At 38.1% G+C, this 16,647-nt stretch overlaps 1 protein-coding gene across 2 annotated transcripts in view; it reads left to right on the forward strand.

Moving 5' to 3' along the window:
- The window catches only part of Nbas (NBAS subunit of NRZ tethering complex), a 291,403-nt gene that overhangs the window by 17,429 nt on the left and 257,327 nt on the right, over positions 1–16,647 (forward strand). For both annotated transcript variants that reach the window (XM_050141900.1, XM_050141901.1), the window contains exons 7-9: positions 5,614–5,747; positions 8,006–8,139; positions 9,044–9,142. In XM_050141900.1, coding sequence (XP_049997857.1) covers positions 5,614–5,747; positions 8,006–8,139; positions 9,044–9,142 — 367 coding nt within the window. The remainder of the gene's footprint in view (positions 1–5,613; positions 5,748–8,005; positions 8,140–9,043; positions 9,143–16,647) is intronic.

Consider the following 16,647-nt stretch of genomic DNA (forward strand, 5'->3'; position numbering starts at 1 on the left):
AGCATGCTCACTCAGTGTTGGCATGATCCTGACACACAGGGAGGGCCCCTTTGAGTGTTTGCATTAGGCACCTGCTCTTAGCCAGCATGTAAACTAAAATGCCACAAGTTAACATGAAAATAGGAAGCTTCAACTGTTCTGTATTTTGTACGTCGTGTATTTGTTAGAGTTTTTTAGTGCGTGCAGTTAATGTGGCAGCCTAGATGAGATAATGTGGTGAGAACTAATGGTTTATTTTGTGGGCTTCTGAATGTCGGAATTTATGACCTTAATGCTGCATTAATAGCTTCTCTCCATTTCATATAATGCGAGGCAACGATCATTTGCTTATTATTTGACTCATCTTTATGGGAATCACTCCCATATACCAAATGATATTTCATGTGTGTGCCTGGAGAAGAGGGGCCAGATTGTCGTTAATGCATTTTTGAGACTGCATATTGCAGAGTCTGCAAACTGAAATAGGAGTTATTTGGTTCCACTTTGATATTTTTCAATTATTGTTTTATAAAAGATAGGCCATTTGAGAATGATTGAAATGTGGGCTGGGAGTTGTTTGACTCTGTTCACCAGACCATGGATGGCAGTTCAGTCTTCTTCTTCTGCCTTAAAAAGGGCAGATGGGATTAGACTTTTGAAGAGCTGTGGTGTTGAGTTTTTGTCCTATTGCCTACTGCAGGAACACCGAGAGAGCCCATTGGCCTATTGATGCAGGCTGGGCAGGCTGACGGCTCCTGCTTGCCTCTTTCTTTCTGAAACCTCCTCAGCTTACTGTTAGATGCTGTGTAAGCATGGTTTCTTTAAACATGTGTCTTGACATGAAAAACATCAGGAACATAAACGATTTGAAATGCCCGGACTTTGAAACAAACTACTCAGTTTTTAAAGTGTGAGTCCAGTGTCTCAGGTTATCCAACATCACTTTGCTCTCTCTCTCTCTCTTTATTTTTGTGTTTTTAGTGAATTTTTTTTATTATTGAAAACATAGTATACATTCTTAGTAGCAACCAAGGATGAACAAAATAGACATTAAAAATCATCTGATTTTCAGGAGTTTTTCTCTAATACTGTAGCACAATGTGTTCTACACAAGTAAACTGCAGTGGAATCTGGGTTACTTGTTTGCTGATGGCCATGAACTCTTTTTTAGGCTAATGTTTTAGATGGACTTTCCCATGTTGCCTTTTTAACCCAGTTTTCATGCTAGATGTAGGTATTTGGACACAGGTATTCTAATTATCAAGAGAACCATAAGCATTTTGATTATCTCTGAGTAGCAAGCGACTCAGTATCATATTTGATTACCTTTAGATCTCGATCATTATTAGACCTTTATGCAGATACAGTCATCAAAATATTGCACCTATATTCATGAGGAATATAGGTATGTACTTGTTTTCACGTCCTGGTTTTATTCTTTGTTAGTGATGGTCTCAAAATTGGAGTGGGTGTTGTTGCTTTTTTATTTTCTGAAGCGCTTGCATGGAATCTGAACTGTTTTTTTTCCTTAAATGTTTTATAGAATTTATGAAAAAAGTTGACTTTTTTATAAGCAGGATTTGATTCAGTTTTAAAAACAGATGTTAAAAACCTTTAAAATTTTGACTTTTGCATGAAATTTTTCATACAATTCATAGCTATAAAGTAGTTTATAATATTCTCTATTTTATGTTTTCTATTATCACTTTACTGTCCACTGGAATCTGTACTGATAACGCTTTTGTTGTTTCTAATATTTGTAGCTTGCATCATCTTCTCTTTCTCTTCATTAAAACCAGAATTTTGTCAGTTTACTAATGTTCCGCAGTAATAACAATTTGGTTGTTGATTTCTTGTTGTTGTTTATTTTCTTTGACTTTTGCCTTTATCTTTTTACCTTTGCATGCAGATTTTAAGTTGCTTTCATTTTGCTAGGTAGAAGATGGGAATTTAGATAATTAATTTCAAACCATAATTAATTAATTAATTATATTTGTTATTTATTTGAGGCAGGGATTGCTACTTAACCCAGGCTGGCCTGGAGCTCACCATCCTCTGTGTGCTTTTATTTAATAAAGTAGCTGTCTGTTTTTATTTAGTATATGTGTCTGGTAGGCAGCATTTGATTGGAGTTTACCTTTTTTATGCTCTAAATAATTCTGTCATTTAAGGGAATGTTTAGATTATTTATATTTAATACAGTTATTGATTTGGTTAGGATTAAGTCTGTCTACTTTGTTTTTCTATCTGCTCCATTTGTGATGTACAGTCAGCTTGAAACTTATTATTTGATTCATTTTAATAATAAATGTGATAACATAGTTGTAATGAATAATATAGGAAAGTAGAAAAAGGTAATAATACTTTTCATTTTAATTTGCTCTCTTCTTATATATTGAAATTAATAACTTAAAATGACCCTTCTATAGTCTTGTGTACACATGAATTGGCTTTTTAGGAAATGGAGTAGGATCATGCAATTTATTTCGTTTTCTTCAATATATTGTGTTGATAGTGTCCCACTTCTTAATTAGTTGGTTGGTTTCTTTAGCCAGGTCTCACTCTGTTGCGCATGCTCCCCTAGAATGCACTTTTGGGCAGGTTTCCTGCTTTAGCTCCGTCTCCAGCCTCACCTGCTCATTAGCCTATGCTCTTGTCATTTTCTGTTGTGTGACCAAATATGCTGACAGAAACCATGTAGGATGGAGGATGGGCGGCTGCCTTGTCAGGATGATGGTGTTTAGAATGAGCTCACAGACAGATGTCTGAGTGTCTGTTCGGGGGTTTACAGAGATGTTTAGCAAAGGAGGGAAGTCCTGAGATGGTAACGCCAAATGGGACACTTTCTTCAATTTTAAGGACATCAGAGATCCATGGGACATTCAGTTATGTAAGCAACATGATATAATGTGGTAAATTCTTCAGAAGAGTTTGCGCTCAGCATATTTGGTGCACAGAGACCACTGTCTGTGTTGAAGAGTCAAGGAAGGAGAGATGCAGCTGGAAAGGGACCATCTAGCAGAGGTAGTGAAGTATGTGGAGGGCACAGGTTTGTTTATTTCCCAGGTGGTGAGGTCGGTGTTGGGGGGTCTCAGAGGGGTGATGGAGGGGAAGCTGAAACACCGTGATGGGGTCTGTGAAGGATCGTCTGTGTATATTGAGAAGTCAGTATTTGTGTTATTGGAAGCAGAACCAACAGGAAGATGTGATTGTTTATCTTCCTATTTGGAAAGTTACCTTTGGAAAATGCCAAGGTGGGAAGAGAAGAGAGACACACGTGTGAAAAGTAGGTACAAGGCTATTGTAAGAGTCTGAGCAAGAGGAGATGAGACCTGGCTGCAGGGACGAATCAGAGGCCGCACGCTCTTTCTAACTTAGTACCCATCAGTCAGCATGTCTGCATCTCACCCCTCCACCGTCCTCTCTCTGGAGCCACCTATGTGTGCTCAGATTTTGTGAGATCAGCTTTTTTTTTTTTTTTTTTTTTTTTGCTAAGTCATAAGAATAAATTTTATTAATTAAAATTTTGTTTTTAATGGCTTTTCATGATTGTTAACCAAACAAAACATCTTTAAGATTTCATGTATGAGCTGGCATTCCATCCCCCTTTTTCCTGTTTTTCAGGGCATAGGTCTTAAGGGAGAAATAAGAAATATGTCAAAGCAAGGTATATAAGACTCAGACTTAGCCTGGGCCAGTTTTGCTAACCAAGTAGGTCTGACCTGGCCATTGAAGCTTATTGACAACATTCTGGGCTGGAATACTTTTGTGTCAAGTAGATCATGATCAGGAGAGTAATTCTGGGTGACTATGTGTTTAAAAGCTCAATAAAGAATATTTTAATCAAAAAAAATAAGATTTCATGTATGAATGAGATTATACAGTATTGTCTGTGCCTGCTCATCTCATTTAACATAAAGAATGTCAGTTTCTCCATGTTGATGCAAATGATGGGACTGTATTCTTTTTATATGAAAAGTATTCCATTAAACACATGTATGTATCTGATTTTACTTTTCTGTTATTAGTTGATAAATACACTTTCTGTTCCTTGTTTGTTATAATGAAGTAACAACATGGAGCGTAGTTATCTAATAGATCTCATGTGCCTTGAAAATAATCAGGAATGAGACTTCAGAGTCATATGGAAGATTTATTTGTAATTTTAAAATCAATTTGCATATGGTTTTTATTAGGACTATTAAGATATTTATTATCAAAATTTTAAAACTTTATGATTAAAAATAGCTCTTAATTTATCTGCCTTTATATATACATATATGTATATATATAATTTATTTTCATGTTTATTTCTTAGATTGTATCTTCTGATAATATACACTGCCTTTACTTAAAAACTCTCGGTTGTACTTTAAATGTTGTGGATTTTTAGAGGAGCTGAACTCAGTGGCCTGGAATAATTACTGGTTTTACTAACTCTAGGCTAATGCTGCTTAACTTTTTTTCTACTTATGACTCTAATTTGTCTGTGAAATTTATTGTCCCCAGGTATATAGATATAGAAACTATATCTACAAATAAAATATTTATTGAAAATAAACTATACAAAATGTATTTACAAATATTTTTGGTGTGTGTGTGTGTGTATAATCTTTTATTAAAGAGGAAAACAAACCTTCATACTAATGAGATCCATGTACTTGCTTATGTGGTACTGCATGATGTCAAACATCTTTAGTGTTTTGCAGAGTTTGGCTGACACTTTGATTTTGTAGTCATCAATGCTGAGAATATGCTTTGCAAAAATACATAGTACCAAATGACAGAAGTATGTTTAATACCATTTAAAATTGTGCCCTAATTCTAAACCAAAATTCTTTGAAGTTTCTCAAGCCATCAAAAACTAGCAATTTTAAAACCAAACATTCAAACACAGTACAGTCCAAATATTTGATACATGCTGAGAAATAATAGGAAAGTATTAGAAGTTTTTATTTTCTGTAACAATGATTTTCTATAAGAGCAGACAATTTTGTGTGTATAGTAAAGAGACTAGTTCATTTTATGATGTCATTTTTGAGTCCTAGTGAGGATTTCAGGCTGTCTTCCTTGGTGTCACATGGTCTGACATGTCATGCATGTCCAAGGTGCGTGTGCTGTGTGCTCAGAGCCCGCAGTACAGCTAGGGAGTACAGTATGGGTAAACACTGCCAGGGACACTTCAGATTTATTATGTGTTTGATTTTTATTCCATTTTTGGTCATTGTGTGCCCAAAATATTTTTATCATTCTCACATTTTTCTTGACTCCCACAGTTAGATTTGCCACCCCATACAGTAACAAGTTTAATAACTTGTGCTCTGGGCTTTTGATTACTCTCAATTTCATCAGTATTTGGAGTAGCTTATTCTTGAACCCTTACTAGTTGAGGGCATGATCAGCAATTATCAGAGCTCTGGCATCAGTAAGCTGCATTGCTTATGAAGTAAGGGAGCCAAAGTTTGCCATGGTTTGTGCCCTGAAGTAGGTTTCTGGGAACTATTGTTTGACTGAGCATTAGATCACTTTAGGAGATGAGGTACCTACCAATTATTTATGCTAGCTACAGTCATTTAAACTATTTTCTCTCTTTATTATATATTGTTTAAAATGCCTCTTTTCTTTTTGCTCTAGTTCCAAAGGACCCAAAGCCCCAGTGGAGACGGGTAGCATGGAGTTATGACTGCACGCTCCTGGCGTATGCTGAAAGTACTGGGACTGTAAGGGTGTTTGACCTCATGGGAAGTGAGCTCTTCGTCATTTCCCCGGTGTGTGTACATTTTAAATCACCCACCCTGTGTGTCTTCTCTGTATAAGTTGCAGTGAATGAGTGTGAAGACAGGTGAAATACAAGTATAAATGAGAATAATAAACTATGATCTTAAAATATTTAGCAACTAGTTAGATAATTATACTTATGTGGTTTTTATTCTTTGTATTTGTTAATGTACTTTGTAGGGATAAGCTATTTTAGAACAAGAACTGAACAGAAATGATTAAAATTAAAATCTTTGGTTTTTTGTTTTTCAAGACAGGGTTTCTCTGTAGCTTTGCAGCCTGTCCTGGGACTCTACCTGCCTTTGCCTTCTGAGTGCTGGGATTAATGGTGTGCACCACCACCGCCTGGCTCAGAAATGATTAAACTCTTAAGATTAGGGGATGTCTGAATTTAAAAGGTTTTTTTTTTTTTTTTTCCAGTCAATGAGGTAGAGCCTAGCAAAGGATCAGGTCCAGGGAAAATTTCTCCTGTCCTTCAGGAGCAAGGCTCCAGTTAGAGACTGTCTCCTGGACTCAGTGAAGGGTTGTGTGGTAGTCTCAGGAGAATGGAAGCACGGTTTCAGTGGATCTACATTGCTATAGAAAGGAGGGATAGGATAATGTGAAGCAGGGAAGCTTAGGATGAAGCAGTCCTTGTTTATGGATTGACTAGCTGAACAGTCAAGCTACATTGCGTGTGGGCCTGGTGGTTGGTCCTGATGGGGTTCAAGTCACAATTGGAGCATGAACAGTGTGTTGGCCTCAGGCACTGCTTCCTCCATCTCTGGCCCTCATCATTTCATTTAGGACATCTCAGTTTCTCTTTTATCATGGTATGGATTGTTGATAGGCTATTGTGAGGGAAGAAACCCGTGAGTGGTTGAAACTGAGTCAACTTCTAGAGCAGCTGGACTTTGTTACCTTAAAAGGGAAAGTAGAGAAAAAGCAATGGACTGACTTAGGAAGTTAATGTTGAGAGCCAATGATAGGGAATGATTTTCCCAAGAAATAACAAGTGGAAACATGGAAAGACTGAACAGAGCTCAGATTATAGAAGTTCACAAAACCTAACTAAGGTTCAAATTACCATTTAACAGGCAAGTGCTGTCCAGTGGGACTGTAATGAGCGCTATCTATGCGGTCAAGGGTAATTTTACATTTTCAAGTGGTTGTCATGGGGACGTGTAAAATTTATGGAGACTGTGTTTTATTTAATTACAGTACATTCAGCACATGATCATTTTAGCATGTAATCATTGTTAAATGTTGTGAGGTGTTTGCATTTTTTGCTTTGGTACTAAGTGTGAAATTTGGCAAGTGCTTTGATATTCATATTTGTAGACTCTGTGTCTGGATTAGGCCTTTGTGGGTGTTTGTTGAACAGTTCTAGATCACGAAGAACTCTTTGAAACGTTGGTACAAAACTTTTTTTCTCCATTTTCTTGAATTAATTTCTGTGGGCCTGCAAATTAATTTTTAAAAGAGACAGATTAGCATAATAAAATGTTTATTTGGTACCTGTATTTCTGAATGCATGGGGCTTGATAGAAAAGTGAAAAACCTAAAGAAACAGTTTGAGCCAGGAGCTTATGTCCTGTAAACTGTGGAGATGTGGCTTTAAAAGGGCAATGGAGTGTGGATTGCTTGGGTTGCTGCGCTGTGGGAAATAATGTGGAGATACATGAAGGACTAACTGATCTTTAAAAGACTCACATGCTTATTTAGGTGTGCCTCTTTTTTCTCTGCCTACTTCAGAGGGACACTGTCACCAAAAGAAATTTGTGCCTCATTTTTAAGTAATGGAAGAATAGAGGGCCTTGCCTGTCCATTGATTTCTTGCCAAGATGGAGCATTCTGATCACATTCTAGGTAGATACTGTTATGTATGCCTCCAAATGTGCTGAGACTTTCAGATCTCCATCAGCATGGTTAGATAGGTGCTTGATGGAAAGACTGACATTGAGTGTGCATCCTCCCCTTTGAATTGTTGAGTAGGCATGTGGAAAGTGCCTGAAGTCTTTTTAGCATAGACTGTTGCAGTGGAGATTAATACTTGACAGCTTATGTCTGGGAAGAGGCTGAATAGTGGCATCTCCTGCTTTTTCCCCTCTCTTTTACAGGGAATTTGAATAGGAATGTGCTTATTTGGCTGCACATTTCAAGGAGCCTGCTGTGGTCTAACCTTGGTTTCACAGCCAATGTCTGGGATATTGTCTAGTTATGTGCTATTTTTCTGCTACCTCTATAATAACTTAATTTCCTGTTTCAGGCATCTCTTTTTCCTGGTGACTTGAGCTATGCCATTGCTGGGTTGGTATTTTTAGAATACAAAGCAAGTGCACAGTGGTCTGCAGAGCTCTTGGTCATCAATTACCGAGGAGAACTTAGAAGTTACCTTGTCAGGTAAAAATGCATTGGAAATCATTTTGATGTGATGTTTATTCTTCTGAGCTAGTGTCTGATATTGATATTTCTTTTTGTCAAACTATGAAAAATTGCAAATACATTAGGCACTTCGAAAGACTTGTATAGTGAATACTCATACGTTTATTTCTTGTATTTCATAGTGCATTAGAAGCATCAAATGCTTGAGAATGCATATTATTAAGAGTTCATTATTTTCTCATAGTTTTTTCAGAGATGCACTCTGCAGACAGTGGTATGCACATAACTTAATTGTATCTCTCTGTGAGTTTGATTAGTGCACTGATTTGTACCATTCAGACCACTGTCAAGAAATAGAACATTGTCACCATACTAGAGAGCTCCCTCCTCCCTCCCTTTTCCAAATCTACCCATGACAACTACTATTTTTCAAAGACTTTATTTTTAATCATAAATTAGCTTTGCTTATTGAGACAGTTCACATCAATGGAATCATATATATATATATACACTTATATACACAGGTATCTCATGGTTTGTTTATTTATTCCTTTGTAGATAGACTTTTCAGTTTGGGGTTGTGGCAAACTGGACCATTCTTGACCATTGGATCATGACACAGATTGTATGATGGCCATTCTTGCATAAGTCTTTATGGATAACCATTTTTATTCTTCCTGGGCCATTATCTTCCAATGGGATTGCTGGGTCATAGGGTCATGTAGTTTATTTTTATATGAAACTTTCAGACTTTTAAACAATATGATTATATCAGTCATCTCCCCACTGTAGTGTGTCTGGTTGTTTTATGTCTTCAATAATGGCTGGTGTTGTCTGTCCCTAAAGCCTAGCTGCTACAGTATCTACTGGTGTCCATGGTGGTTTAATATTACTTATTTCTGTTTTGCTTTCTTTAACTTAGTGTTGGAACAAATCAGAGCTACCAAGAGAGTCACAGTTTCAGCTTTAGTGGTCATTATCCTCATGGGATAAATACTGCTGTTTACCACCCTGGTCATAGGTAAGCAGCCCTCTGTTCTCTTATTTACTGGACTATTAGGTACATATATAAATCTTGGTGTCTTCAGTCTGTACTCTTGTGTATAATTGCATTAGTATCTATGACATTGTATTTATATTCTGGTCTTTCTGCCTCTGAGCTAGACAAGACACTGGAAATTTCATTGAGAAGTTTGTCCTGTCCTGCCCTGTCTAGTTTAGCCTTCTAGACCGTCTCTCTCTTTTCTGTATGCAATACCTGTCACTATTTGGAGGACTAAGGAAGGACCGTGTCTGGAGTGCTTTCCTATGAAAGGGTCTCAGTGGACATCACCCGTCCACTTACAGAGTCAGGTTAACTTGTTGCTCGTGTTGTATCTCTCAGTACCTCTGCCCTCTTCTTCACGGTTACTCTGCTTCTTTGTTTACCTACCATCCCCTCTGGGTTTTACTTGAAACCATGAATATTTCTACTGTTGGTGATGTTTCCTCTTTCTAACTGGAGACTGAAATTGACATGTGTTTTGTAATTGGCCAAGTTACCTGTCTGGTTCTCTAAATGGATAGAGCATCAGATTTTGAGTCAGATGAACAAAACACGAGATCTAAATTTTTAGTTTAATTTGTGTCTACTAGTGAGTCTTAAACGTTCTGTCATTATGCTTGAGTCTCAGACCAAGAATGTGTACAAGCTTTGTATGCCAGTCACAGGTAAGTCTACAGCTTTTTGTTCAGGATTTTATAAAATTTTTATAAGGCAGAAGAGCTTGCATACATCTGGTCATGGACACATAGACGCACACACACAGTATAGACACATACAGACACATAGACACAGGCACACACACATAGTCACAAACACATAGATACACACACACATAGATAATACACACAGACACAGGCACACACACACATAGACACAAACACACAGACACATGCACACATACATAGATGCACACACACAGACACAGGCACGTACACACAGACACACAGGCAAACACAGGCACACACACAAAGAGACACAGACACAGGCATACAGACACACAGGCAAACGCAGGGACATACACATAGATGCACACACAGAGACATGCACACACAGAGACACAGGCAAACATAGGCACACATACATAGATGCACACCCGTAGACACACAGACACAGGGACACGTACTCACACACCCACGTTCATGATCCTGTTGGCTTGTCAGAGAGGAAACACTAAACATTACTGTTAGTTGTAAATCTTATTCCCTCTCCTTCCTCACAGTGTTATCACTTCCTCATATTTAGTTGTCTTGTTTTCATTTCATATCTATGGAATCACATAGAAGATACAGCCAGTCTTGCTCTCTGACTTGATGTTTGATTTATATTGCTCTAGTTCATTTATTAACACTAGTAGGGAATTTCCTTTTATCTTGACTATGCATCATGTTTCTTCATTCTCCTGTACATGAAAATTTGATTTTTTTTTCAGGATGTTTTAAAAGTTATAAAGTTGTAGTCGGGCGGTGGTGGCGCACACCTTTAATCCCAGCACTCAGGAGGCAGAGGCAGGCGGATCTCTGGGAGTTCGAGGCCAGCCTGGTCTACAAGAGCTAGTTCCGGGACAGGCACCAAAACTACAGAGAAACCCTGTCTCGAAAAACCAAAAAAAAAAAGTTGTAATGTGCTAACAGACATTGCATATTACTTTGGCACATATGTGCATGAGTATCTGCAGGATGCAGAACCAAGATTTGACTGGCTGGACTATTGGGAAGGAACATCTCCAAGTTCATCAGATAATGCAACCATTTTTCACAGTAGTTGTATCAATTTACCATCAGCATATGAACCTTTCTGTTATTTCTCATTTCTCTTTGTTGTCTGTAATAAGGCCTGCTTGTTTGTTCCCAGATGTCAGTCCAGAAATAATCACACAGAAACTGTATTTTTTTTTTTTACTTTTTGAAGTTTTATTTTTTTGTTTTTGTTTTTGTTTTTTCTTTTTCTGTTTCTCTGTTTTTCTTTTTTCTTTTTTTAGAAACTGTATTATTTGCAATACTGTTTGGCCCATTAGCTCTAGCTTCTTATTGGCTAACTCTTATATCTTAATTAACCCATTTCTATTAATCTGTATATTGCCATGAGGCTGTGACTTACAGGGTAAAGTTCCCGACATCTGTGTCTGGTGGGGCTACATGGCTTCTCTCTGACTCCACCTCCTTTCTCCCAGCATTCAGTTTAGCTTTCCCCGCCCATCTAAGTTCTGCCCTATCAACAGGCCAAGGCAGTTTCTTTATTCACCAATGGTATTCACAGCACACAGAGGGGAATCCCTCATCAATTGTTGCTGTGTTTTTCCCTTTTATTGAAAATAGATTCTTTTTCATACAATATGTTCTGATATTTTCCCTTCCTCCTATTCCTCCCAATTCCTCACCATCTCCCTTCCCATCTCAATTCATATCCTTTCTGTCTCTTCATTAGCAAACAGGGAGGCATCTAAGGAATAATAATAAGATAAATAAAATAAAGACAACCAAATTGAAATAGGACAAAACAACCAAATAAGAAAAAGAGCCAAAGAAAAAGCACAAGAACTGCATTTAGATGCAGAGGCACATGTTTGTACACATGGGAATCCCATAGAAACACAAAACCAAAAGACAGAATATATAAGCAAAGGACTTGTGAGGTTTAAAATAAAAAATGTCCTGACTTAACACTCTGAGACAAAGAACCTCCAAAGATGCCATTGAGTTTATTTTGTGTTGACCATTTTCTACTCCCCTTTGGAGTGGTTTGTTTCTCCAGTGAGACTTCCTGAGAGGAAACTCCTTTATTTGTAAGATAGAGATGGATCCCTGTTTAGGTGTGTGTGTGTGTGTGTGTGTGTGTGTTCCTTCTCCTTTCAGCTCTAGGACTCCATCTGGTGCAGACCTGTGCAGGTCCTGTACATGCTGCCTCAGTCTCTGTGAGTTCATATGTGCATCTATTCTTTTGTTTATAGGGCCTTGTTTTCTTAGCTTTCTCCATCCCTCCTTGCTTTTAGACTCTTTATGCCTCCTTTTTCAAAGGGTTCCTTGAACCTTTGAGGGGAGGGATTTGATGGACACATCACATTTAGGGCTGAGTATTCCAAGGTCTCTCACTTTCTTCATTGTTTGGAAAAGGTGCAGTGCAGAGGTATAAGTGTATGTATGGTCTTCGGTTCATCCTCAGCTCTGCAAGAACCCAATAACAAAAAATATTCCATTCTAGTTTTAATTTGCATTTCCTTGTCTACTAATGCTGTTGAACAGCTCCTTGTATGCTAATTGACTAGTCACGCTTATTCACTATGAAATGCTTATCATAGGACTTATTTTATTAGGTACTTTGGTTGTGACATTTTGTATAATCTATATAATCTGCATATTAATTCTGGATGTGTGGGACACATGGTGAATACTTCCCAAGATGTCACATACCATTACATTTTTTCTTTTATGTTTTATTTTTATGAATGATGTTTGGATATAATTTTAAGTGTTATGTAGTTCTAAAATATCCCTTGATTCAAATTCTTGCTTCCTACTGGTAGACACTTTTAGGTACTACTTGATTCTTTGATTTTAAGATGATTGAAGTAAAATGCTCCCATTCCTACTTTTTTATTTCCAATTTCACCAGTTCTATATTGACTTGTCTTTGTGGACAGTGGTATTTATTTTTCTTACCCACTCTGCAGGTCTGCACAGTGCTTTGCTGCTCTCCTTTACTGCTCCTGTTATAGTTTGTGAGAGAATCCTGCTGTGGCTAGAATGTGCTGGCTGTGGTGTGACTGGACTGCTCATGTATCGCACTAGTACATTTCCGTTCTTCCCAGTGCACGTTGATATCTACCCTCTGTACCCTCTGCTAGACCTTATGTAACCTACTGTAGAGGGGACCATGGGTGACAAGTAAAGGACATACAGGGTGGGAGAAGCTGATAAGTACTCCTGAAAAAGGTTATCAGAGATGGAGAGTAAAGAACAGGTAGCAGGTTAGAGTGTCTAGCTGGTGAGATGTGTGGGCAGGCCAAGTGCTTATCATGAAACCTGTTGACTGGAGTTTCCTCACATGGTGACTCCTACAAACTGCCCAGTGCTGTCCTCACCTGTGCTGTGGCATTATGTACACACACACATAATTATAATAATAATAAACCCAACAAAAATGTGTCTAGGTTACCTCCATTGACAAAAAAATGACACCTCACTAAAGACCAGCAAGAAGGTGAGGGTAGTTGTTTTTGGATTTCTAGGACCTGAGGGTTCCATGCAGACAGAATAGCTAGCTCTGACTTGGTATTGCCCTTGGTGTTGTCTAGGAAGAGCAGGGAGGCCCGTTTGAAAGGCGCGAGTTGACAAGTAGATTAATGACCTGAGGTCAAAACATAATGCTGAGTGCCAAATCATGTAGAACTTTGTAGGCCAATTATAGTGACATATGTTCTTTTTAAAATTTACTCTCTGGTTAGTTAAAAATTCTTGTTAATTACCAACCCAGGAATGGTGGTGCATGCCTGTAACACTATGATACAAAAATCTAAGCACCTAACTATCTGTGTTTTAGTGGTAGTGGTCTGTTTAATGAGTTTTAGAAAGTTAGGTATATTCTCTCACTGAAGGAGAGGCTCTCCTTGATTCTACAGTCATAGGTAACTCCCGAGAGCAGTTGGCTCAGAGATGGATGGCATTGATGTTTCTGGTAGAGAATTGCTGTCAAGCAGGGATGAATGTAAATATCCCACTGGGAATGATAAAACATTTGCCTTGTGGTTTATATTTTCATTGTGTGGTCTTTTTTTAAATGAAAGAAGGTGAAATATTTATCACAGCTTTGTTTGTTTTCTCTTTCTGTAGTAATATGAGCATGTGACATTCATCATCTGCGAGGGTTTTATAAGTGCACAGTAAATCAGCCATAGTAGAGTTGGAATGAATTGATAACATACGAACTCATGGTTTTATGAAATTCACTGTGTTGTCTGGTGCTGCAAGCTTTGTTCAAGAAGAGAAATTGAGTTGGTAAATTGGGTAACATAAAACAGGAATTAATTGGGCATCTTGGGAATACACTCTGTGGTCATGCTTGTTTATTTCCCCTCCATATCTAAGCCAACCCAAGAGGTACACTTGATCCTCCTTAAATAATCAGAGTTTCTCATCCCTGCTCCCCTTCTCCATCTACCCTGGGTGCCACCACTCTCCTCCTTTTTTTTTTTTTTAAATACTGTTTAATATACATTTTAAATGACACTGACTACTTTAAGCAGGGTATAGTCTTTTTTTTTTTGCTTTTGTTCTTTATTTAATTGAATTGTAAATACATATATGCAAAATTTGTTCTATTCAACTTTGAATTTCTTTCAGGTGTTGTTAACTACAAAATTACTGTTCAGTAGTATTGACCTCTTTATACTTTAGATCCTCTATATCATGATTTTTTTTTTGTTTTGTTTTTTTTTGAGACAAGGTTTCTCTGTAGCTTTGGAGCCTGTCCTGGAACTAGCTCTTATAGACCAGGCTGGCCTTGAACTCAAAGAGATCTGCCTGCTACTGCTGGTACTAAAGGGGTGCACCACCACCGCCCGCCCGGCTATATCATGAATTTTCAGGATATATGTCATATTGGAATAAGCTGTTTTTGCCAGTCCATTTGTACTTGCTGTCAGAAAATACCGGAGATGTGTTTTTTTTTTTTTTTTTTCTCTCTCTCTCTCTCTCTCTCTCTCTCTCTCTCTCTCTCTCTCTCTCTCTCTCTCTCTTCCTCCCTTCCTTCCTTCCTTTCTTTTTTTTTCTTTCTAGAAAAGAGCTTTATTTTGGCTTAGAGTCCTAAAGGTCTAAGGTCCGTCGGCATTATTTGGTACATAGACTTCATGCTGGAATTCTGTGGCCTTTCATGGAAAGAGGGCAGGAGAGAGGAGGGGAGTTGGGAGTAGGACAGAGAGAGAGGAAGAGGGAAGAAAGCTCCCAGCTACTGTCTGGTTTCTCTACCACTAGGTTTGGAGATTTCCCAAATGGAGGTTACCCTAATTGTTTTATCTATTCCTCATATCATAAAAGTCCCCATCTCTTAGCACTATAGTTAAGTTAATTTTGTTTACTCTCTTAGTACTTCTCAATAGAGATCAAATTTCAACCCATGGAACCAGAGCCTTGGGTTACAATCAAACCATATCCAAGCCATAGCACTATTCCTTATAAATAGTTGACTAAATTAGAAAGAAAAAGAGGCCCTTTAGTTTTCATTTGAACATCTTATCTGTAATACTTGTCTTTCATACAGTCCGTGGGAAGTACCTGACTGATGAATAATGCAAGTCAGAGCTGTACAGAGGGAGAGCTCAGCCTTTGGATGATTGAAAATATACTGTTCTCGAAGTGAACGTTGTCTTAAGCCAAACTTGACACAGCATTCACAGAGGACAATAGATAGGACATCAGCTTGTCTTGAAGTGGATAGTCATCAGCTAAGGGTGACTTGCAATGCTGAAGAATAGTTATGTCAAATCTGTCCCTTACCACCCAGTAGTCGGGGCCATGCTATTCTAGGAGGCTTTGAAGGTGGAAGAGGACACACATAGTCGTTAGGGAAGTAGGAAACACTTTCAAATAGTGGAGTGTTGAACGCTGAAGAGCTATGCTTTATGGGTGCTGCTTTGGTTATCCCGGGTGGGTTTCTGTTTGTTTTTTATCTTGATCAAAATATTTTGAATATGTAACTCACTATGCTGGCAGAGTTTGGTCATTAGCGGTCTCCAGATGGATACCAGCTAAGTAAGCTACAATTGTTAGCCTCTTTATCTTTGTGGTGAGGAATAGTGTATGATTGGTGATATATGGTAATGGTGGTAAGTTTTTGGCAGTTGTGGCTTGACCTTGGCCTATTATTGAAATAAAAAATGGGAATCGATTTGGGGCCCCTCCCTTGTCATTGTTCCTCTGGAGATTCCTTGGTAGGCTGTGTTGGTTCTTGTGATAGAGTTCAGCTTCATGGGGCTGATGCTGCTTCTGCTGCTTGGTTGTTGCTTTGGATCTCATGATTTTTTTCTTCCCTCCCTCCCTCCCTCCCTCCCTCCCTCCCTCCCTCCCTCCCTCCCATCTTCCATTCTTGTCTTTTTTTTTTGAGTGTTTTGAAATAACTTGGTATTTTTTTTAATGTCTGGATTTTACTGATCTTGAGGAATATTTTTTGTGCTTTGATTATATTTTCTTGTGTAGATGTAAGAGCCACTCTATAATCCCCCTTTCTTCCTTTCTCCCTCTCTCCCTCCTTCCTTCCCTTCTTCCTTTTCTCCTTCCCAGAGAAATCAACTTAGCCAAACTGAATTTCTTTCTATGCTCTGAATGCTGCCTGTTGTTTATTTTGGGAGTGAATGAAGAACTGCAAGACTTACCTTGACTTATTTTAAAGTAATTTTACTTAGTTTTGTTTGAGAGGAACAATGGGTTCGTGTGTGTGTGTGTGTGTGTGTGTGTGTGTGTGTGTGTGTGTGTATGTACATATATGGAATA

The sequence above is a fragment of the Alexandromys fortis genome, unplaced genomic scaffold (assembly GCF_014885135.2).
Source record: "Alexandromys fortis isolate MF-2015 unplaced genomic scaffold, M_Fortis_MF-2015_v1.1 scaffold_30, whole genome shotgun sequence".
In the NCBI taxonomy this organism is placed as follows: domain Eukaryota; kingdom Metazoa; phylum Chordata; class Mammalia; order Rodentia; family Cricetidae; genus Alexandromys; species Alexandromys fortis.